Source organism: Dendrobium catenatum, unplaced genomic scaffold (assembly GCF_001605985.2).
Source record: "Dendrobium catenatum unplaced genomic scaffold, ASM160598v2 fragScaff_scaffold_1483, whole genome shotgun sequence".
Lineage (NCBI taxonomy): Eukaryota > Viridiplantae > Streptophyta > Magnoliopsida > Asparagales > Orchidaceae > Dendrobium > Dendrobium catenatum.
The window spans coordinates 2187171-2211944 of record NW_021319945.1 but is presented as its reverse complement, the minus strand read 5'-3'; the positions used below and the strand labels follow the sequence as shown (position 1 = coordinate 2211944).

The 24774-nt window shown below is 34.1% G+C and overlaps 1 protein-coding gene and 1 long non-coding RNA gene across 3 annotated transcripts; one reads left to right on the top strand and one right to left on the bottom strand.

Moving 5' to 3' along the window:
- Window positions 1-1414: 1414 nt before the first annotated feature.
- LOC110115427 (AT-hook motif nuclear-localized protein 17) lies at window positions 1415-2870 on the top strand. The gene has a single exon (XM_020848644.2). It carries the CDS (start codon window positions 1628-1630, stop codon window positions 2516-2518), a length of 891 nt encoding a protein of 296 aa, XP_020704303.1. The 5' UTR covers window positions 1415-1627; the 3' UTR covers window positions 2519-2870.
- Window positions 2871-9270: 6400 nt separating this feature from the next.
- Window positions 9271-20336, bottom strand: LOC110115412. 2 transcript variants are annotated; one of them, XR_002305338.2, is made up of 3 exons: window positions 19809-20336; window positions 10480-10616; window positions 9271-10311 (listed from the first exon to the last, which is right to left on the bottom strand). It is a non-coding gene; the product is annotated as an uncharacterized LOC110115412 (long non-coding RNA). The 2 variants fall into 2 exon arrangements; XR_002305337.2 differs by lacking the exon at window positions 9271-10311 and having other exon boundaries at window positions 10356-10616.
- Between the last annotated feature and the right edge of the window lie 4438 nt (window positions 20337-24774).

Genomic DNA, 24774 nt, shown 5'->3' with positions numbered 1-24774 from the left:
TGAGCCTTTTTTTTAGTAGATGAGGGGTTTGAGAGAACTGTTTTCATGTGAGTATATGCAAGATATACATTTGGGCATCCGGCAGGGTAGAAGTAGGTCAAGAATCTTAAACCAAATGGGAATGGAGGTAAACTCCTCTCTTTTAGTTTTGAAGTTGGGAACCCGTTTTTGAAGGATAAATAATTTTCCCAGAAAGAACAAAACACCCCTAGTTAAAGCCATCTCATAGTCCTCGTGTGAGGTAAATTTCAACATGAAAAATTCATCATTAAGATAAAGCAATTGCATCATACCTTCAACTTCCATGAATTATGGATAGTTGAGAGGAGTGATTCGTAATAAGGCCGACGACGAATGTAGTAACCAATAAGCAACGTTCCCTATTCATCATAAGCAGTTTTGTTATGGACTTTTGTAAAATCAAGGGGATCATCCTTAGTGGGCGAGTGGGAGAGGGGAAAGGATTTCTCCGGGTTCCTTGGGGCAGCAATGATGTTGCATCAATTTAAAGCGAGAGGAGAGGAGGATGGAACAAATTTATTGGGAAGAGGGGGAGAATCGGTGGAGGACGAGAGATTAGTCATGGGAAAGCAAGAGGGTGTGGTGGAGCCCTCGGCTTGGCTAGCGAGGGAAAAATAAGGCCGGGGGGGAGGGGACATCACCAGCGGCGACTAGGGCAATGAAACCCTAGCAGACCCCTTCACAAAAAAAACCCACCTTCAAATTTCATGTCCTTATAGCCAGATGAGCATCTCATCTAGATGAATTCGACAAGCTCAAGTTCACTCAATTTCAATTGTATCAAGCCCTACATTTTTTCCCTAATAGATTTTTTTCACATAAAATTTTCTCTTATGAGTCACAATCTTCACATATATATGCATTAAATATTCTTGTAATGCTAACACAACAAAACAACCGCCTTCTATAATTGAGAATACTTAACACAACAATTATTTTTAAAATCTTCTAATAGTAATTCAACTTAAATTTATACAATATTAGATTATTAGACTGTTAAGTAAATAAACTGAATCTAAAAAAAAAATTATTTTATAATTGAGTCAAATATACTCAACATATTGAGAGGCCAAAGCTTAATATATAGATAAATCTTTTTAATTCTCTATATATCTAACTATTGATTCAAAATCATTAAAAAAAACTGTTTTTTTTTTGTCGTGTAATATGTAGCATCCAACACCCTTAATCAATATTGCTCTGTGCTCAAAATTTTAATCAACAACTTAATTAGTCAAATACATACAAATCACTTTTTCAACTTGGATTTATAAATTTGATGCGCCTAACGATTTAGCCGATAATAAAATCAAACAGTCGCTTTGACGTTGGAGTTCTTGGTCCTCAGCACCCTTAGCCGACAAGCATAGAGGAGAAATATAGAATCCCCTCTCTCTCTCTCTCCACTCTTTTCAAACGCCCAGACCTTCAAAAAGCCGTGAGTAGAAATAAAGCAGCAGCTTCTGTAACCATCAGTTCTTATCTTTAATTTCTTCCTCTCCAACCTCATCCCAAGCCTTCTTCTCTTTCTCATCTCCTCACCAAATCCTTTGCTTGCTCTCGAATCTAAGCTAGATATATATTGCTTGATTGGAATAATCCATTCATGATCTTAAACAGCCTCGACATCATGAAACCGGATCCGTTCTCCGAAGAGGTGGACAGCGTGCAAGGAATAGGGAGAAGACGGAAAGACGGTGAGAAAAAGGAAAGGAAGCCTCCGCAGCTTCTACCGCCGCCGCAGCAGGCTGGCGACGGCGCGAGCATCGAGTTAGCGAAGCGCCCACGTGGACGGCCGCCGGGGTCGAAAAACAGGCCGAAGCCGCCGGTGGTTATCACAAAGGAGGCGGAGCCGTCAGCCGCGATGCGGCCGTACGTGCTGGAAATTCCCGGCGGCCACGATATCGTTGACTGCCTCGCGCGTTTCTCTCGCCGGCGTAAGCTGGGAATATCCGTGCTTGCGGCGACCGGCGCCGTGGTCAACGTGACGATACGCCAGCCAGGGGTCGAGGCAGCTATCGTGTTCCACGGGCGGTTCGAGATCCTGTCAATTTCGGCCACGTTCATGCCTCCGGCGATAGCCGCGGCAGCAGCGGCGGGGACTGGAATCACGATTTCGCTTGCGGGACCGCAGGGGCAAGTAATCGGAGGGACGGTAGTAGGGACATTATTGGCGGCTGGGGTGGTGATAGTGGTGGCGGCAGCGTTTGCGAATCCGACATTTCACCGGCTGCCGGAGGAGGAAGAGTTATCGGTATCAGTTTCGGTTTCGGGGAACGATGCGACGGCTGAAGTAGCCGCCCAGCCGCAGTATCATGAAGACGAGCATCAGCGTTTCTTTCACCATTTTCATCTACAACAGCCGCATTCGTCGCCGTCTCCGCCACACCCGCCTGCTGCAGCGGCGGAGTCGGGTGGCATGGCGATGTATGGTTCACACTTCTCACAGGACATTGTATGGCCACCTGGTGGCCGCCCGTCGCATCCGCCTTACTGATTTAAACCTTCCCGATATTGACATGGTTATATTCTCGCCTGCAACTGCTTTCTTTCTCTCTGGCTCTCAAATCTTCAGTCTTTTTATCTCTTTTTTTTTCCTTTAGCAGAGTAGTTGTAGATCATTTTTTCTTTACCTCTCGTTCTCTATCTCTTTCTGAAATATCTTTTGTTCTTCTTCTATTTATGTCGAATTATCCCAAATCTTTTTTTTTTCAAATCTGCACTGAGTTGGACTCCAAGTGCTGATACTGCATCATGAAATTTTGTTTTAAACCAAGTGATGGGTTACTGGTTCTGTTATTTATTGTTTGTATCTTATTATCTAGTAATTTTGGTAATTTTTTTTTTTATGATGATTGCTAGTTCTGCAAAATGCTGTGTTGTTCTTCTTGATGGTGGATTCAGTTCTTTTGCATTCTTAGATGAAATTAGGAGTGAATTATAAATTTTATATATTGCAGTAAATTTGTGAAAAAGTTGGTGTAGTTCGCTGTTTTTCGATAACCTCTAGATGTATTAATTTGACTTATTTTAAGAAAGGTAGATGCATACCTTAAAAAAATTAGTTTAAGAATATTAAAAATGATATTTTTTATTAGAGTTAAATGAGAATTTAACTTTTAAAGATAAAAAACATTTCTAATAATGAAGATATATTAACTTGAGAAAATTGGTCCTCCATTTTCTGAATCAAGATGCCATCCTTTTATCCTTTTAGGACAAAATTCTTATTAGGACATCTCCAACCGAAACTCTCATTTTTCACTGCAAAATGCAGTAAAATCAAAAAGTGCTGTGATTCATCTCCAGTGGAATGTCATTTTGCCCAAAATCATCGTTGTTTCTTTCGCGTCTTTCTCAGACGGGGTTCGGTAGAGAGAAAGAAATGGCGAAAGTGAATAGTGTGACGCCAATATTGGCGTCGCACTGTTCACAAGCGACTGAATGCCGGCAAAAATGAAATTCGGTTGGCACGTCTGAGGCTCTCCATTCGCCTGTTTGCCGAACGGCCGGAGAAGTCCTTAGGAACTACTTATAAAATTGTTTGTCATTGATGATCAAGATCAAATTAAGTAGGAATGAGGATTTGTGCTTTAGTATAATACTTTTAATGGAGCGACAGTCATACTTTAATGTTATTAATTTAACTGTAATAGGTAATATAATAATTTAAATTGATACCATCTTAATTAGCTTTAATAATATCTTAATCAATAATAATAATACTTTTTTAATAAATTTAGATTTGCAATTATATCCCAGCATACTGTTAATTTTCACATTAAAATTTCTATTTATTTAAATACTTAATTCTGAAAAGAACAGGCTAACAGCTAAATAAACCAAAATTTAGTCAAATTTAAATGCTCACATGCTCAAAATTTTTTATGATTTAATGAGATTTACTAAGTTCATCATTAAATATTTCTGTTTATATATTTAACAAAAACTAATTATTTATTTACAAATTTTGTAAATACATCAATAATATCACTGAATTTAATTCTTATTTAAATATACTAAAAAAAAATTATTTATTCAAATATCAATGAAATTTTTAAACAAGTCAAATAAATTATTGAAATTATTTATATTTATGTATTTAATACCTAGAAATCTTCTAACTATTTCCAATATACCACTAGTGTTACTATTATTAAGCATGATTAAATTAACACATAATCATCATGCTTCAACTCCAACTTTAATTATTCAACCCAAACACCTCTTTTAAAAAGAGGGTAATAATAAATGCTTACAAGAAGAGAATTACAATGATCATAGAAGTATTAAAAGGCTCTCTATTTCAACAATTAATATGAATTATAAGTCAAAATTCATGTTTTTCTCTATTTTTTTTAAATTATTTCTCCTTAAATTTAGATCTAGGCCATCTCCAATTGAACTCCATACTCGTGTTTAGCTTCCGAGAATTGCTCCAATCAAACGACAAAACGTGCTCCATTCTCGTGTTTGGTGTCGCACCGTTCACAAACACATTTTTTTTTGTGGAAACTGAAAAGGCAAAGGCGGAGCGCCGAGAGCGCGTGGAATTTGGTTGAGAAAGAATATATATGAAATAGTATTTTTTGGTGTTAAGAAATAGAGTTCGATTTGAGATAGAATTGCTGAATTTTGAAATGTTACTGTATTTTGGAGCGAAAAATGAGTTATTCTTTTGGAGATGGTCTTATGTTCAAAAAGAAATGGAAACAGCATATTGAAATAGGAAGAGTAGTACTATTGCTGGAAGAACAAAAACTAAAATATCTTGTAATTTGCTCTAATAACATTGGCAACCTTCTATGATTTCCATCTTAAAGCAAACAACATGAGTCTGCCCTTCTTGAAGCAAGAAAACTGGTAGGCAGCCTTGTTTATTAAGAGTAAGGGTGCTTAAAGTAACAAGTGATCATCTAGAAACTTACCTATGTCATTAGCTACTTTAAGGATTCTATTACAGAAAAGAAAAAACTTCATGAAGAACCAAAGAACTCTAAAAGATCAAATATTGCTCTCTGACCATAAAATTATACTGGAAATCTGTATAATTTTATTTGAGTACTTGTTTTGAAGGATCACAAATTACTATTGGCCGGGTTCCATCTCCAACGTACTGATCTGCTTTAAATTCTGATTGCAGACGAAGATAAGGGCAGCGGTACAGCAGCGAGATACCCACGCGAGGTCTTCAATCTCTGTCCGCACGTCCTCCTCGGCAACACTATAGAGCCCATTGTATCTTTGCTCACGGTAGTAAAGTTTGAGCTTTGGAAAGCTTGGCGAGAGAGAGAGAGAGAGAGAGAGGCGAAGGAGAGCGAGAAGGGAAAAAGCAGTAAAGGCCTTAAAAGAAGTGAAAAAGAAGGTGGCTATGTTTGCAAGTTGCAACGTATAACTTGATAGGTTAAAGGCAGTACAACACAAAACCTACTTTGGTGTGGAGAGAAGGTTTCTTCTGTACTTGGGTCATCTGAAGCACTTGATCGGATCGAATCTCCTGTGAAAAGCTAAAGTCTCTTCCATTCTGAAGATTGTTGAGAGCTGAAATGAATTAGCCTTCTCTTTCTGTCTTTCCATATGCTTTAATGATGGAAGAACAGAGACGATACAGTTGGCACATATGGGTGGATGGGTGCGTGGGTGACTTTTTGTCTAATTATTGGAGAGTGAAATGGAATTCTCACCCACCACCACTGCTTGTCCGTGTGATGAAGAGTCGGTTGGACAAAATCCAGGTATCTGATTTAAATCCTTTGACAAGCAGTGAAAGCGTTAAGTGTTGAACCGTATAAATTGGTGTAGGTTGCATGCTAGGTCAACTGAGATTTTCACTGGCCTAAGAACAATAATTTCTCGTCAAAAAAATTTTCTCTTGGCTCCATAAATGTCCTTCTAAGCTTATGGCAGAGGCATGGGCTGCCAGAGACTGGCTAATTCAATTGTGAGTACAGCACATGGATTTTTTTTTTTGAGAAATTTGGACAGCACATGGGTATTAGAAGATAGCATGTTTACTATTTTGTTCTGTCTACCTTTAACCATCTTGTAAAGTTGGCGCTCATAATTTTGTTTTTTTATACAATAATTTTGTATTTTACTGTCTTTATATCTGCATTACTTTTTCTTTTAAATTATTTTCAGGTTCAGATTAGAAATTCTTTTGAGATGATTTTATTACTATTTCTTAAAGCAAATCTTGAATTGTGATAATATCACTTAACTAAATTGATTATGATAATAATATTTACTATTATTATATCTGAGTATCAGCTGCTTTATTTCAAAATCTTATAAATTATAATCGAATCGTAGCTATATAAAAGAATGTTTAGTCTGCTTCCTGCTTTAAATGAATTTCTGCTAAGGCCTACTATGATCCAGTGTTTTGATTTCTTCAATGACCATCCTGGATTAGGCAGCACCCAAAAGCAATTTTGTTTTCTTGTTCTATGTTGTTCTATCTATTTTATATGGAGAGAGAGGAATGACAGGCGGTTTAGCTCATCTCAATCAACTGTTAATGGCACAATTCTTAAAATTCAGAAAGCTGTGGGAGCTAAATCGTTAAGATGGAGAAATGCTGATAGATTGAAACAAGTTTTTCCAAGTTGTTTTGGTTATGGGAGCAGGTCTTGGGAGTAAGTAGACTGCTGGGCTCTACTTACTCTCACCGGACGATGATGACTGAATTCAGCTCTCTGTCTCTCCCTTTGGACGGCCAATGCTTTTCGTTTTGCCTGTGCAATCCGAGTTTTTGTGTGGCAACCTGGGGCGAGTCTCTTCTTCCCCATGGATGGCTGTCTGCTCTTGATTTTTCTCTGATGTTGGGACAGGTTTCTGGCAACCGGGGAGAGCTCTGGTCGCTGCTTACTCCAATATTTTTCAGGCCTTGTATCTTCAGTTTTCTGGAGATGCTCTATTGCCTGATTTGCTGAATTCTTTTTTGTTCTGAGTCCGGTTGGACCTTTTTTGATCTTTTTGGTTTGTTTTGTGTATTGGAAATGGGTTATATGTATTACAGGTTTTGTTATTTTCTGTAATATTTACCAGTTAATAGAAGGGCAAAGCCCCAATTTCTCTCAAAAAAAAAAAAAAGAATGTTTAGTGAATTAAAATTTAATCAATTTGACTCTTTTTATAGCCAGATTTAAAAAAAAAAAAAAAAGTCAGGGAATAGAAGAGAAATAATTTTATTCAAAATGCGCAATTAAATGTATTTTTTAATAAAGAAAATAGTACAATATTTGGTCAATAATATGAGAACAGTGAAATTTCTAAAAATTTAACACCTAAACAGTGATATTGATTTTTTTTTTCCATCTCATTCTCTTTCAAAATATAAAAATTTATAAGTACATAAAATATGATACTAGTAAATTTTATTTTGAATTAAACGTACTTTAATATCTTGGCTTTGCAATTTAATTAACATTTAAACAGCTTGTAATTACAATCGCATGTAATTAACAACTTTCTAACAGTATTTTAAAAGATAGGCTTAATTTGTAATAGTTTTTTTAATATTTTAAAATAATTTTTTAGAACAAAAACTTATAATTTATTTTTTTTTAATTAAAAAATTATTCTAAAGAAAACTTAAGGCTTCATTTAAGACAGTTTTTCACCACTACTTTTAAGATTTTCTCACTAAAAATTATTTAAAAAAATAGTAAAAAATTTAATCCAAGCAAAGCCTTAATATAAAATAAACGTATTATCCTACATTATAACACTGCAATTGCCTTGCATGATTTTTTTACTTACGATTTATCATTGAGATATTCTTCTTATAAAAAAAATTACAAAATAATTTTAAATATTACATCTTATCACATTCATTGCTCTACCCTGTAAAATCAGGTAAAGGCTCCAATTCTAAAATTTTAGGACTTCTCAAAATGGCTTATCCAACACTTCAACACTAACAATTTTCCATGCATTAATCCTACTAACCCTTCATATATGGGTAATTAAGTTCCTAATCACTTAACAAACAATGTTACTGCCCTAACAACTGATGACAAAATAAAGACGGTGTTCTCTTCAACTCATAAAAACTCTACTTTCGAACCTAATGATCGAGTTGAATTTTGACTACTCTCAACTTAGGAAATAATTGGAAACCAAGTTTATTATATTGTCAAACAATTCTTCAACACTGAGAAATTACTAAGAAATGTGAAGGCGACTTCCAAAAATCCCTCACACCAACAATTTTGCAGACTTTAAGCATATACTTAGGTTGCAATTTCAACAAGATTTATTTTAATGATTCTTGCCAGTAGATTCAATCTAATTTGCCATACATCATTCATTCTAGTTAGGGGTGGAACATAGAAGAGCTCAGAATGGACAATTACTCACCCTAAAATCTTTATTGTTAGAAGAATAGACATTTTAACGATTTTACCCTCCTTCAATAAATACAATTGCCCAAATTCTTAAAAAAAAAAAAAATCTTTTTCCTATTTCATATATAAATAATGTATTTCACAATTCTATTTGGCCCACCCTCAAAAGAGAGGTTGGTTCTACCCCTAATTTTAGCTAAGCTGCTTTTATTTAAAATAGGCTATCTATAGACATCATTATCTTAGCTTAGTCAAATTTTCCATCACTTCACAACCCTAGACATTATCGCTTAGTCAACATTATCTTAGTTAAATTAAGTGTTGTAGAGATGAGAATGCTCAGGTGAATGAGCAGCTTTACACTTAGAGACAAAATATGAAATAAATAATAAAAGAAAAAGTTTGAGTAACTCTACTGGCAAAGAAGATTAAGAAAGAGTAGCCTTAGATGATTTGGTCATGATTTGGACAAATAAACATTGGCCTATCAATGACCCTATTATGACAATAGATGTATTAAATTTGGTCTATATTAATAAAGGAAGAGATAGACCAAAAAGACTTGGATAGAAATTATTAGAAATTATATTTTTTTTTAATAAATTAAATTAAAATTTAGCTATTAAAAAACTACAATGGAGAAAAAAGATTCATGCAACCAACCACTTATAGTAAGATAAAAGCTTGTTATTGTTGTTGTTATATGAATTTATTAATCAATCTAAAAGCACTATTCAAATTTTTGATAATATTGCCAAACATCTTCTCAAAAGATGCCTTGGTATTCTTGCTACCTCCTACAACCTTATCATGACATCCTTATATAATTAAACTTCTTCACCTCAATGACTTTCAACCTGATCTCCATAGGATCTCCTAGATGTTGGATGGCTGGAATGCAAATAGCTCTCTTCAACAGAGGAAAAATTATTACATCCGGACAAAATACCGAGCATACCTAATATACCGAGCGCAGTACCAAGTGCGGTACCGAGCATACCTAGTGTACCGAGCACAGTACCGTTTGCGATACCGAGCATACCTAGTGTACCGAGTGCAGTACCGAGTGCGGTACCGAGCACTTGAGTGACATGACGTTTTGTTATTGATCTCTGGATGCATTCGGTGTCCGGACACAATAATTACTCCTTCAACAGGTTGCAAACAACTATTGAAATTCTCCACTTGTAACTTAATTGCTTACTATCCTAGATAACTTACCCTTCAGTAAGCTTGTATTAAAATCATAATCTTTATAGTGCTATGGTTTTTTTTTTCATGGGAGCACAAATATAAGTAAACTTGAGACAAAAAATGCACCCCCAAAATTAATGGAGGCTCCAGTGTATCCCTGTTCTCCATATTGCTTTTAATTTGCTCACATTATAATAATGCATTCCCTTATAATAATGTAGGCCACATACCTGCTCGAAAACTATTTCTCGCTCAATATGTTGCCTCATTTACTATATCTAGAGGGAAGGGAATAATAAAAACTTCCAGTTTTTAGTCTGCTGGTTGATAAAGGAGAGATTATTCTGTGCGGATATTGGACGGGAGAACCGTTCGATTTACGCTTAAGTACCGAGCGGTACTTAGCCTCCATACCGCTCTGTACTAAGTTCGGTACCGGACATGATGTATTTTCTTTGGGGTCTGGATTCCGCACAGAATAATTTTTCCTTGAAAAAGAGGCACTTCCCTCCCTGGATGGCTTCAGCACCAGCTGTTGGTCGAAGTACTTTTTTTTTTGGGTGATTTTTGATAATCCTGTTCACATGAGTCCTCAGCAGCTCATTGCCTCAATTTTGGCTTAATTTCCGGCCTGAAGATATTTTGCTATCTTTAGCTAGCTTTTTCTTCATAGTTCGGTAATCACGTTGCATTCAATGGAATTTCAGCTACTGATCTCACTTTCCCCCCCAAAAGAAATCTTTATCTGAATAGATAATTATTTTGTTGACCAAATTAAAATTAGTTGAATGGAGAAAAAGAGAAACTACTACAAAAGCTATCACATATTTTCCTCGGCTCAAATAAATTACTTGATTTCCAATGCATGCATAAGAAAAACTGAAAGAAATACAGAAATACAAGAACTTGTTACCTTTTCTGCCAGATCAAAATAACTGGATTTCAAATGGAACTAACAATATATTTATATAGATTCCATGCAAACTTAACCCTTTCTGTTATGGCATGATCCAACTTTGCGCCGCCGGAAACATGAGCTGGTTCTTTACACTGCCAATTGCCAAAGAAAATTTTACTACCTTTCAATAGTTAACCACTTAGAAAATAATGAATTTGATCCAAATTGCAGGAATCATCATTTACAGAAAGTTAATAATACTAAATGACTAATAAAATTGCAGAACAATATGGCAATGTGAGCTCATGTGCAACATCTAAGAATATTTACAATTATTGAAGTTCATGAATCACAAATTTCAGTGCAGGATTAATTAACTCTTTTAATAAACAGATCACCATACCACTAAAAAAATAATCTAAAGCATAGAAATTGTTTCATCCATAAAAGAATCTTTATGGATTATGTCAAAGAACAGTAATGAAGATAATCAACCATTGCCGGTAACGAAGATAATCATTACGGCAGATCCATATGAGGGCTTTGTGTATTTGCATATATCTTTTATATGTACAGACTAACAGATCATAAGAAAACATTGAAGGAAGACTAAACGACTTATCTATTCTATTCTTTATTGTTGGAGCCATAGACTGAATTATGAATCCTTGGGATTGTATTAGTGGATCATTTTATATTCCTAAATACAATTGCTTCTTTTATTTATTTATTATTTTTTACCATTGCTTCTTTTAGAATAGTTAATCGGCGTAATTTAAGAAATATATAATACGGCAATTTCCACGTTGTAAACTATTTTTTAATTAATTAACTTATGTTACTATATAAATGAATTGTTAATTGAAATATCTAAAATAAAACATAATGAATTGATTTGGAATTTAACAGTCCAGCAATAATGCAAGTGCAAATTCCTTCCTATGCAAGCATTTAAATCAACTAACTATGCAAACTCCTTCACATGTTCTAGAAACATTTAAACCAACTATAAAGCATGCTTGGGAATAGAATTCTAGCAATTAAAGACAAATAACGATCTGCTTCAGCATTGGCGTAAATTTCCACTCCAAATGGTGCCTCTTAAGGTTTGGAGTTGAATTGTTATTCAACAACAATAATCCAAATGTATTGATGCAAAGTTTAATAACTCAACAATAATCCGAATGGAAAAATATTGCATTAACATGTAAGTCAAAAACCAAGAATATTATAGAGTGCGTACTCTCAAATTTGTAGTCCTCAAAAGGTATATTTGAACACTTAAAAGGAACCATATTAATCTAAATCAACAATAGCACATGCTATAGAACAAATCATCGGAATGTTGGAGACATATAAAAATAATTTTATGTTTTCTTGACTGAGTAAAGGGTTTTCACATGTAAGAAGCAAGGAAAGTGGAAACTATCATTAAATCATCATCAAAATACAATAGAGGGGCCCTTATATATAGGTCTTAACATGACAAAAGAGAATGACTAAAATGCCCTCAGGGCTACAACATCAAGCTAACAACCCATAGTGGTAAAATAGGAAAAACTGAAATATAAATAAACAATACATAAAATGCATAAAAAATAAAGGCTGCTGATCGTGGTTGTCGATCTCTAATGCCTCCTCTGAAAAACTCGCCAAAATCTCCTGCTGATGTCCTCATCATTTTCCCCGGGTGGGAGAAAACTCGACCTCATCGATTGAACATCTCGAGAACATCGTATAACTCTAACAGATATAGATCCAATCCTTGTAGTTCATCTCGCTCGATCCATGTGTCCTCTGTCACCGATTTTCCTTCCCAATGAACTAGGTACCTTTGGCGCCCACCTTCTTTAGTGGAAATGATTTCATCGTTAAGTATTGCTTCAATCTTCTCCACATTAGATGAATGTGGTAGATTGGGGACTGAAGGTAGGCTAGGGTTTTCACTGAGTAGGTTCACAAAAGGCTCATCATGTAGTGGATTATTAGGGTTAAACTCTAGTTCATCAAAGGCTACTAGATATTCAATATTAAACGTATGATTTATATTAAAACCTTTAAGAAGGTCTAGTACATAATTATTACTGTTTATTTTGGAAATTATTTTAAAAGGTCTTGCACTTTTAGCATGCAACTTTTTAACAGATCCTTGAGGGAACCGCCTCGGACGAATCCGTACCATTACAAAATCTTCAACTTCGAATTCTTTAAATCTTTTCTTGCGATCAACATTAAGCTTATAGCTGGCGTTGCTTTGTTCAATTCTTTTATTAATTTCCTTGTGCAATTCCTGGGGATGAGATGAAATATAAAATAAACAATACATAAAATGCATCAAAAATAAATGCTCCTGATCGTGGCCATCGATCTCCAATGCCTCCTCTGAAAAATGCGTCAAAATCTCTTACTGATGTCCTCACCAAGTCTACTTGCATGCAACAGCACAACTTTTGAACATTCACTGACAACACACTACCAACGAACAAATCCAACAAAGCTTGCAGTGCACAACGGCTTGCATGCAAAAAGCCACAAATGACCTGTAGCGCAACGCTATGACTCACCTGTAAGCAGAAGCAGGGAGTTTGTAATGAAGATTGCTGATAGACAGAAATAGAAAAATGCTAACGTCGGGCCGCCGCGATGAATATATTTGCTCATTTATAAATGTAAGGGTGGAGGACTCCTGATGCATCGTACATAACATTTGCATGCAGAGATATACTCTTACGAGCTAAATTCAGAGAAAATGACAACATGCAGGAGACAAAGTGAGTCAAACTATATTGCCAATGCACGACAAATGAAACTCAACGCAATGTTAAAGAATGCCATCGAATTTGCAACATTCATACATGCAAACAAAAGGCTTCTACATGCTTCTAAATAGAGCACTGTGCACACTAAAATAACTATCATTCGCACAGCTGATTGGTGTCAAACACTTCAGAAATTCCCTCCCACATGCGTTACAAATTTTTCTTAGTATTAAAGGATTATATAGCCAATAAAATACAATGTGAAAGTTATATTCCGGAGGGTTATATTGCTGAAAAAGTGATATCTTTCTATTCTAAATATCTGAAGGGATCTCAATTTTTAGACGCAACATCAAATGAAGAGCAATTTACTTTTAAATTTTCAAGTGATGTCACTCTACTGAGAAAGGTTACTTCGTTCACTTTGGATGATAAATCATTGGTTCAGACTTATAGATATGTCCTCCAGAATTGTGATAATCTTGATTTGTACATAGAACGTTTCAAAAGATGGTGAATGGAGAAAAAGACGGAGACATGCATATTTAATAATATCTGATATGGAGAGTCTAATTAATGAAAGATTTCACAAATGATTGCGTGACATAGTAGACAATCATATTTTTCTATCTCTAACAAAGCATATCTTAAACTTCACAAGAGCTTATAATAAAATAGTTAACAAAAAAAATTTCATTCCTTTATAGATTTCAGGTTCAATTGATATGATAATCTTAGAAGAAATCAAAAATCTGGCTAGGGGTCCTAATAAACTTGCATATAAATACAAGGGTCTTCACATTAATGACTATAATTTTCACACAAAATATAAAACGAGAATAAGGAAAATCATAATATGGTGTCGTTAATACAACAAAGATTGAGAATTTCAATTACTATGAAAAAATTAATGATATAATTAAAATTAATTTCTCCAACATATTCAAGGTTGTACTATTCAAATATGATAGGGGAAACACAAGTTCAATGGTCATACTCTTGTGAATTTTTCAAGACTTAATCATACAGGACATAAACTTCAAGATGATCCTTTTATTTTTTATTCTCAAGTCTCGCCAATATTCTACATTCAAGATCCTAAAAACATGAATTGAAAATTTGTTGTAAAAGTGAAACCCCGAGATGTATTTGATTGTAATATTTCTCATCCCATGCAAATGTAAGTCGTTCCCTTTCTTTTTTTTTTTTTATTATTGTTTATGCTAAACATTTTATTATAGTTTGTACTAAACACTTTTTTTTTATTTTTGGGCAGGAAATAACAAGAGGCGGTTTTTTCAGCAGAGCAAAGAAGGTGATATTTAGAGGAGAAAGTAGTAGGGCCTCCACAACCCCTTCTACTCCAATCCACCTAGTTTCACAAGAAGAATTTGAGTACAGCGGAACTTAACAGCCATTGCGACATTCTTTTTGCAGTCAAGCTCCTACCTCAAAGGAGAGAATATTGCTCATAGGTACAATTTCATAAAATTTTAAAGATCTGATTTGTAAAGATGAGCAAGGCACGGCCATCAGGCACAAGGGGCGTATAAGATGTGCCAATATACAAAATATGTCACCAAGTACACGAGTTCACATTGAGGTAAATGAAAATAAAGTTCCTTGATATCCTTGAGTATATTCTACGAGGATCATATCTTAGTGTTGTCGCAAGAGATCCTATTTTGACTCCAATATATTCTATGGACTGAAGAAATAAGAGTATATAGCCCTACAAGATGAAGATGTTGGCCGAAGTTGAAGTATGTGTGATTCATAATAAAGTTCAATTTTCACTTATATATTATTAACCATATGAATTTGTCAATTGCAGTCTAATTTTGAGTTCCCTGGCCATATACATCATTGGATTATTGAATCCCTTAGTGTTAAGTGGTGTCATCAAAAAACCACTTTGAAGGCTGAGTACTGGGACAACAGACCTATTGAGGAAATTATAGAGACTGTCTCAGCTGGAGTTGATGCATTATAATGATGTCAACTTTTTACACAATGGTCAAAATTAGAGGACTAGATTAGTATTGATATTAACTCATCTAATGTCTAACATTCTACTGAAAACATAAGTTTGTTCTTATGATGAGCTCAAGTGGTTGATGTTTCCACTTATATGAATATTTTTATATTTTGGAACTTAAATTGTTTTGATTTTGAATTCAAATGATTATTTTGGTATTTCTACTTGTATGAATATTTTTATATTATAGATTTAATGTTTGTTATATATGAAGTCTAGTTCTTAAATTGATTCTAGATGAGATGTTTGCTAGGTATTCATGTTGTGATGAATATGTAATCAAATGCTTGATTTTAATATTGATTTGTTAGCATGGACACCTACTTATATGTATGAAGAGTCTCTCATCACTCACAATAATGAAAATTGGAATAACCTTTATTTTTGTCAATGCATTAGATTGATGGTTTGCAGTGTAATAAATTTGCAAGTCTGTTATTTTCATTTGAAGTTCTCTTAAAAATATTTTTATATACTTAAAAGCTAATATGGACCATATAGTTGAAATTGTCATTATGTTCTAAAGTTTAAATTAAGAAGGTTGAGAATTGATGTTAGGTTGAGAATCAAACTTAAAACTGGTGCTAAATTAGTAAACTGAAACTATTTTCGAATTTTCTAATGTAAGGGCGTGCTTGATTTTGCAGAGAAAAATCCTAGGATTTGCTAGGTTCACTCCGAAGTGACTTGTTAAAAATAAACTTGATTTTGGTGAAGAATACGTAAAACTTAGCTAGGATGACAACCATAAGTTATGCTCCCCCAACTAGCTTGAATGTGGTGAGAACTTAACAGTGGCTTACTGTAATACTCATAATTCTTAAATAAAATCAAGTCCAAAATTGGTCTTGGTTACTAAGGCAACGCAACAAGATTTAAAAAAGAAAATTATGGACATTTGTGATGGTTTTAATCACCAAAAACTTACAAAATTGTGGCGTTTAAAATTGACACAATTTTGTAAGTAAGATTTTCTTAATCCGAATAGTGACGATTATGACCTCCTCAATTCTATAAATTTATGACGGTTAAAACCTCTGATATAAACATCACTTCGATTGAACATACCCCAATGGTCTTGAAACTACCTTGAAATATAGTTGCAGTGCATTGCAATCACTGCGTTTTGCAGTGGTTTTAGAACCGCTGCAAAAAATTTTGTGGAGGGTAAAACCGCCGGGAAAGCTCATTTTTTGTGCTGCAATAGGCCTATTTTTTGGGTAGTGCGCTATTTAGGAAACAAAATATTCGAAACATAGACAATTGTTTCATGTTAAGTATTTATCCTCTTCAACAAGAAAAGCATTATAAGCCTGGTTTGTAGTAAAAAGTTTTTTAACTAACCAAAAAAAGACAAATTACTGTTAACTAGCCTGGTTCCTGCTTGCCTAAAATTAGACTTATGCCCTACTTTATAATATTTTACATAGACTGCATTATTTTTTTAGAAAAAAAAGAAGGCATTAAAAACAAATGATTTACTTTCAAGAAGGAACTCATCTTCATCGCCTTTATAGATAATATACAAGGAACCAAGATTATAACCAATGAACCAGAGATACATAAAATAATGATTGATGACTTTAAACTCAAAACCGAGGTCATCAAGCAGCTGTATCAGCTTTATCACAAGTAGTTAGAGTTCATAATATGGAGATCAGAAATTACATAAAATCAGTTTGAAAAAAAAAAATCTAAGAATGGAGCATATTACTTGAGATCTCAGTTATGATAAAGTATAATGTGTACAGCCGGTTATGCAGCATAGACAGCTTCAATATCTAAACCATCTTGAGATGAACGATAATACACATTAATGAAAAAACAGTACCAGCCAGTTTCGGGCAAATAGGAACAAACCAGATAAGTTTGAGAGCAGTTAAGAGTAAATCAGTAAACCGATCACACGATCAGTATTTCGATTGATTAATTATGAAAAACATCTGGATTCTTTATTATGACTTTATGATTTACTTCATAGATTTCAATAAAATAGATTTCTTTCATTGAAAAAATCTGCATAGCGGACACCCCTCGCTGTGAAAGAGTCAAGTCACGACAATAATATGGCTTATCAGTAGAATAAACTGGTTAAGAGTAACATGAAGCCTCGTTCAAATTGTGCAGGAAAGGTGAAAGAAGATGATATCTCTTTGTTCTAATAAGTTTTTTTTTTTTAATAAATTGTCCAACTCCTGTGCATATTCAGCAATCCGACATTACTCAACAGACCTCTTCTTCTAACCTTGAATTAAACTTGGTTGAACCAGCTGCTATCATTCATACTACCTCTCACCATCATATGATCACTAGAACCAAAACCGGTTCCGTTAAACCTTGCACTCGTCTAAACTTGTTTCATACTAACAATATGGCAGATCCCACAACAGCCCCTACTACCTATACCGAGGCAGTTAAAAACTCAGAATTGAGGCAGACTATGGTTGTAGAATTCTTAGCTCTCCAAAAGCAAGGTACATGGAGTCTGGTTCAGCCTCCTCCAAACACATCAATACTCAGCTGTAAATGGACTTACCAAATCAAACTTCATGCGGATGGAACAATCGCAAAGCATAAGGCTCGACTGGTTGTGCAAGGAAATAATCAAATACAGTTTAGACTACACATAGCCTTTAAGCTCAGTTGCAAAGTTACTAACAATTCGTATCCTTCTCACAGTCGCTCTCCATGATGATTGGTCAATAAATCAGTTAAATGTTGCCAACGCGTTCTTGCACGGTACTCTCTCTGAAACAGTATACATGGCTTAACCAAAAGGATTCGAAGACTCGTCACATCCTGAACACGTATGTCGTCTCCACAAAGCCATATGCAGTTTGAAACAAGCACAAAGATAGTGGTATAACACTTTTACTTCTTATCTTGTATCAATTGGATTTTCTCATAGCACTGCTGATCCCTCTCTACTTATTTTTAGTCAAAGCATACTCAAAATTTTCTTTTAATGTATGTTGATGACATACTTATTACGGGAAACAACCAAACCGACATATCGATGGTTATAGATAAACTCAGCAACAAATTTAGTATGAAACATCTAGGCCATGCCAATGACTTTCTCGGTATAAAGATAGACTATATAAACCAATCTTATTTTCTTTCACAAAAGAAGTATGTGTTGTCTCTGCTTCAGCTAGCTCAACTATCAGATTGCAACCCTCTAGCAAATCCAACTTGCACGAAGTTACCATCGGCATTCCCGGAAGATAAGGTCCTATCTAATCATCAACTATACAGACGCCTCACGAGTTCACTGCAATATCTCACATTGACTCGTTTCGACATAGCGTACAACGTCAATCAAGTTTCTCAACATATGCATCATCCTCTCCCTCAACACAGCTATTTACTAAAACGACTACTACGCTATATCAAAGGTACGTTAGATTATGGCATACCTATCACCAAATCTAACTTAGTGCTTCAATCTTTTTTATATGCTGATTGGGCAGGCAACCCTATCTCCATGAGATCTACTACCGGCTGTTGTTCGTTCTTAGGAGATTCCATCATATCTTGGACAGTTAAAAAGCAACACGTGGTTGCAAGATCCTCCACAGAATCAGAATACAGAGTATTGACGACCTTGACCTCCGACATCATCTGGCTACGTCGTCTTCTCAAAGATTTTGGCATATCTCAAGAACAACCAACCGACATGTATTGTGACAACATGTCAGCAATCGCATTAGCCAACAATCCCATGTTTCATGTGCGAACTAAACATATTGAGATTGATTAGAAATTTATCAGAGATCATATACAAAACGATAACATCCGTCTTCTTCCGATCAATACAATTGATCAAAAAGAGGATATACTTACCATTTCTCTATCCACACCAAGATTTACTACTCTCAGAAACAAACTAGCAGATGCCTTGCACCCATCAGTTTGCATGGGAGTATTAGCGCATAACAACAAAACATCCTGTAAACAAGCTACTCTTGCTGACGTGGCTTAAATTCATTGGTTAATTGTAGTTTACTTGTCTATAAATATAGGTCTTGTAATGTCTTGTAGATGAATATAGAGAATATTATTTCTCTTCCGTTCTCTATTCTGTTTGGCTGTTCTTACCTTTATCCAATAACAACTAAAGACAAGCAGAGCAATAAATTATTTATTCAATTAAATAAAATTGAATAACACGCAACAATGAATAACAATCTATGCATGTAATTATGCCAAACATTCCAAATTCATTAAGGACAGACACATTGCTTTAGGAAACTACAATTATATAAATATTGCAAACATCCAAAATAATCAAGGGAATAATTTTACATTTAAAAGGCCATCAGGCATATCACAGTCAAGGTTGGTGAATGATCTATTAACAAATTTTCATCAGTTGTATATTTTATTTTCATTCCTATTTACTTTTCTTGGGAAATAAAATATGCAGTTGAAGACGTGAAGCATTAGCTAACATAAACCTTATAAATATTCAATTTAATTCAACTCTAATAATAGAAAATGAGAGGTGGAACCCTAAACCCAAAATCTATGAGAAAGGTTAGTACCGGAAGCCTTTCGATTAGATCTTGAAATAAGCCGCACTCAGCTTCAGAATGCAGCAAATCGAGCGCGTCATCTAATTTGAGTGGAAATAAAGCGCCTCCGCCGGCCTCATAAATCCAAATTTGTTGTCAATCTGTAGCAAACGCCTTCATGGCTGAGCGGAAGAAACAGACACCCATCCGGCATCGTCAGCGAGTCGCTGAGTAAATTGCTACCGAGGAAAACGTGATCGGCGGCGATAGCAAGCGAGGAGAAGGTGGATAAGGGAGAGGGCGATACGGGTAGAAATGGGAAGGAAGTGAAAAGGTTCCGGCTGGGGGAGAGGAAGTTGTTGGCCTTGGGTCCTAGAAGTGCGAGTGCAGCCTGATCGAGGTGGAGCATTGCAGGTAGAGGCGAGCGGCAAGAGGCGACCGGCGACCGGCGACCGGCGCGCGGCAGGTGGCGAGCGGTCGAGCGACGAGCAGAGATTTGAGCTTAGGCTAGGCTTCGAACTTGAATAAAGTATAGATTGTTGGGTCCAGCTTGAGCGGTTTTTTGCTTTGTTAATTTGTACGACAAACGCGAGTAATCAATTGAAGAAAAAAAAACCCTATGGAAATTCACTTAGCGAAAATTTTAGTCAATTTAACAAAGTTTCTTAAAATAATCAGTGATTAAGGAACGAAATGTATAAAAGTCGTATTTAAAAAAATATTATATTATAAAATTTAATTAAGAAAATTATAAGTTTAAGTTAAAATTGACATCATATCATATAATAAGATATAAATAAAAAATAAATTTTCAAGACTTGTTTTATATTAATTTATTAATCCATTGAGATTCTCATTTGATTTCTCTTCTTTTTCACATATATTTCTTTTCTCTCTTTTTGTATAGCTTTGTTTTATGTTGATCATTATTATTAGCAGTTTCATTTTCATAAGAGAAACGTTAATGTTATTAAAAATCTCTTTTTAATTTCTCTTCATAGGATATAGATGATAATTATGATAATTTAGCAATGAAGTCTTCTACACATAATGTTTGGGACCATAGTCATGGAGCATTTGCAGTAATTTAAGCCTCATATATTTTTGCTTTAGTCACGGATATTCTTACTGGAGATTTGCAAAAGAATATTTTCAGGGGTATGCTTTTTGCTATCGATATTATTCTTGTTAATAAGACTTAAGAGGGAATTGAATGTAAACTTGAATTATGCAGGTCAACCTTAGAGTCTAAAGATTTTAGCTTGAGTAGATCTAAAACTAAATATATAGAGTGTAATTTTAGTTGTAATAATTCTAGTGTTGGAGTTTGTGACTTTGGGCGATCAAGTCATTAATATGAGTACTAGATATATTTGGTCTATTTGTTCAGAGTGATTGTGAAATAGATGAGGATATTATTAGTAGAATTCAAGTTGGATGGATGAAGTGGAGGAATGCGGCAAGCTTGTTGTGTGATAGAAAAATGTCACTCAAACTTAAGGGAAAATTCTATAAGATGGTGATTAAACCTGCAATGCTTTATGGTGCAAAATGTTGACCATTAAAGAGAAGCATAATATTAAGTTAAGTGTTGCAGAGACGAGGATGCTCAGGTGGATGAGTGGTTTTACTCTTAGAGATAGGATACGAAATGAGCATATACGTGAAAAGGTTGGAGTAGCTCCATTGGTATATAAGATTAGAGAGAGTCGTCTTAGATGATTTAGTCACATAAAATTGCGGCCTTCTAATGACCTAATTAGGAGAGTATATGTTTTAGATTTAACCAATGTTAAGATAGGTAGTTAGGGGTGTCAATTTCGGGTTAAGGGTTGGGTTCGGGTCAAACCCGAAATAGACTCGATACTATTCGGGTCCGGGTCAACCCGACCCGGTTTGTAAATGGAGAGATTTTATGAACCCCATTTTTCTTGGACGGGGTAGTTTGGGGCCAAGAAATAAAATGTGCTTTATTTGAGATACTAGCATCAAAGAGAAGTCTGAAAGTGCTGAAATTTTTTCCCAAAAAATATACTTGGGGATAGAAACAGATCTCAGTCAAAAAGCAAGGTGGTTATTGATTGAAGATCTAATCAATTGAGCAAACACAGCTCACTGAGGTTTGTTGGTTGAGAGCTTAGGCTTCCAACTAAGAGGTTTTGGGTTCAAGTCTTTGTGTACGCGTTGTGTGTGTGAGTTTGACTTAAATGACCTAAATGTCAAAAAAAAAAAAAATCAATTGAGCCAAAGTTAATGATTTCCTATTAGTCTAAGGCTTCGTTTGAGACGACTTTTTTATTACTTCTTAAAACGAAGTTTTAGTACAACTTTTTCAAATGAAGCCGAAATTAAACTTGGACGTTAATTTCAAAAATTTCAAAACTGCATTTTTTTGACTTTCAAACCGAACATCAATACTTTCAAAGTCTTTGTGTTTGAAATAATTTACATCTATTTTACTTTAAACGAGCCTCCTGTTCATTTACATGGCTATACTTGTTTTAAAATAGGAGTTTCAAATAAAAATGTACAAATAGGCTAAGCTCAAAGAAACGGAGCAATCTCATTGACATCTAAAATTTATCTATTTTACAAAACCGTCATTCTCTTATTTCATTTTAAAAATCTTATTTATCACAACAAAATTCAACCATATGAATTAAACAATTTATTTTTTCGAATAATGATATTGTAGTTGTTGATATAATTAACTAACTTATGTAGAATTTATAATTTTCTTAAGGATATATTACGAGTATAGGACGATGTGTTATAAAACCACATAACATCATTATTTTCAAGATAAAATTAGGCCGTATTTAATTTATCTAAAATATTTTAATCATCTATATAATATTATTTGTACATAGAGGGGTATAGAAGTGTAGAAATAAAATAAGGGTAAGGAGGCTTAGAAAAATGGCCAAAAATCAATTAAAGAGTAATGATAAATTATTCAATTTTTTTTGTCCTTGTGAAAAGTATTCATTTTTATTAATAGAAAAAAAAATCAAATTTTTATTATAATTTCAATCACTTCTTAATTTTAATATTTATTTATTTTTCATTAGCATCACTTTTAAAAAAAAATCTATATACTTGAGAATGTAAAAAAAGAATCACAATGACATTTTATCATCATTCTCTCATCGAAGAACACTTACTGCATGATCTTAATTACATTTTAAATAGGCATTTAAGACCTTCCATAAAAGAAATGTTGTTGAGACATTCATTAAACTCTTTCCAATACTTTTATGCATTCCTTCTCCCTCTAGTGATAGGTTGCAAGACTCTCTCTCTCTCTCTCTCTCTCTCTCTCTCTCTCTCTCTCTCTCTCTCTCTCTCTCTCTCTTATGAAGAAGCATGCCTTGCATGAATATGACATAATACCAACGTTGGAAGTTAGTAAAAACTAGAATTGACGGATGAGAAGGGGCACCTTAATACAAAGTCAATTAAAGTCTCTACAACAAGCAAATGCATACGTACTCAATATATTGCGTAGAATATTATTGGCAACTAGCATTAGAACAATATATCATATGTGGCCAAACAAGCAGAACAAAATACATAAAGGGTTAAAAATCAAATCTATACGCAACCCCTATTTATGTTAAAGATGAAGATCTTATAAAAATTATCATTTGTTTGTGTCTGAAGAAGAACAACCTACGCAGATACTTACATAGGAAAAGAAGAGAAGTGAGTTCTCCTTTACAAATAAGATCAATCCTAATGCAAAATTATATATAAGAATATATAAGCCATTAAGGGTGCATTACGATCGAGTTGGATCCTAAATGAGGGTGTTTAATCACTAGCTAATGAGTAGGTAATTAGCAATTAACATACGAGCTGTCCAACTCCATTTATCATATAAAATCAAATTACTCACTTGAATGAGGGTGTTCTAACCCCTCAACGTATTAATTAGATCAATACTCTCCTCCCCTAAGAAAAACAATCTGATTTTTGTTCCCTTCAAATCAAATTGGTATGAAAAAACTTCTAACTTTTTAAGTACAAAAACTTTTCTAGTTTCTATAACTATCAAATTCTACACAGAATAGTCCACAACTCAATATCTAATTCCATCCACTAAAACGATGTCCAGAAATGTAAATGTTTGTTCTTTTTCTTTGGGAAGATATATATAAAAGATGAGAAATTGTCTTCATCGAGTACATAGCACCGGTACACAACAAAAAAGTTACAGAATAATTTTTCTTCGTCTGCACATCTTTTCGCCATATTTTGTATTATTTAAGAGAAAAACTTAATTTTTTTAGAAAATAGTAATAAAATTAGTTGAAATAAAGCTCGAGCATATTCAACCTTTAAAATTTTTTCCCATATTAAGAAAAAATTTATTGTAATTACTAATAATTAACATAATTGAACTACCATGTTATTAAATGGTGAGAACCAATCTCGATCATGCATACATTTGATGAATATTTTTTAATTCTTAAATGTACTCTTATATTTTTAATTTAATCAATTATTTTTAAGGCTTCATGTGAGATAGCTTTCTTTCTATTTTATAAAACACCTTATTTAATACAAAATTTTTATTAAAAAAAATAATATTTTAAAACTTCTTTATAAATATTAAGAAAATTGTCTCAAAAGAAGCCTAAAAATTTCCCAAGTACCCTTTTAAGCTTTGTTGCACTTAACTATAATGAAAAATTTAAGATAATAAACTAGCGAAAAAAAAAATCGGTCAACATGATCAAAATAAATAAGCTTTTTTTTTCTTATATAAATTGAAAAGTTCAAAATTATATGAGCCTCGCGTTGAAATTGTTCTTTGATGCTCGGAATAACGTTCTCCACATAACAAAAATATTATTGATGACGGTATTATTAACTCAAAATTGTTATGCGATTACTTGACTCGATGTTATTTCATCGTAAACAATGATGTTATTTTGAATAATCATCCATTTTTGCACTTATTTTATATTTATATTAGCATCAAATCTTATAA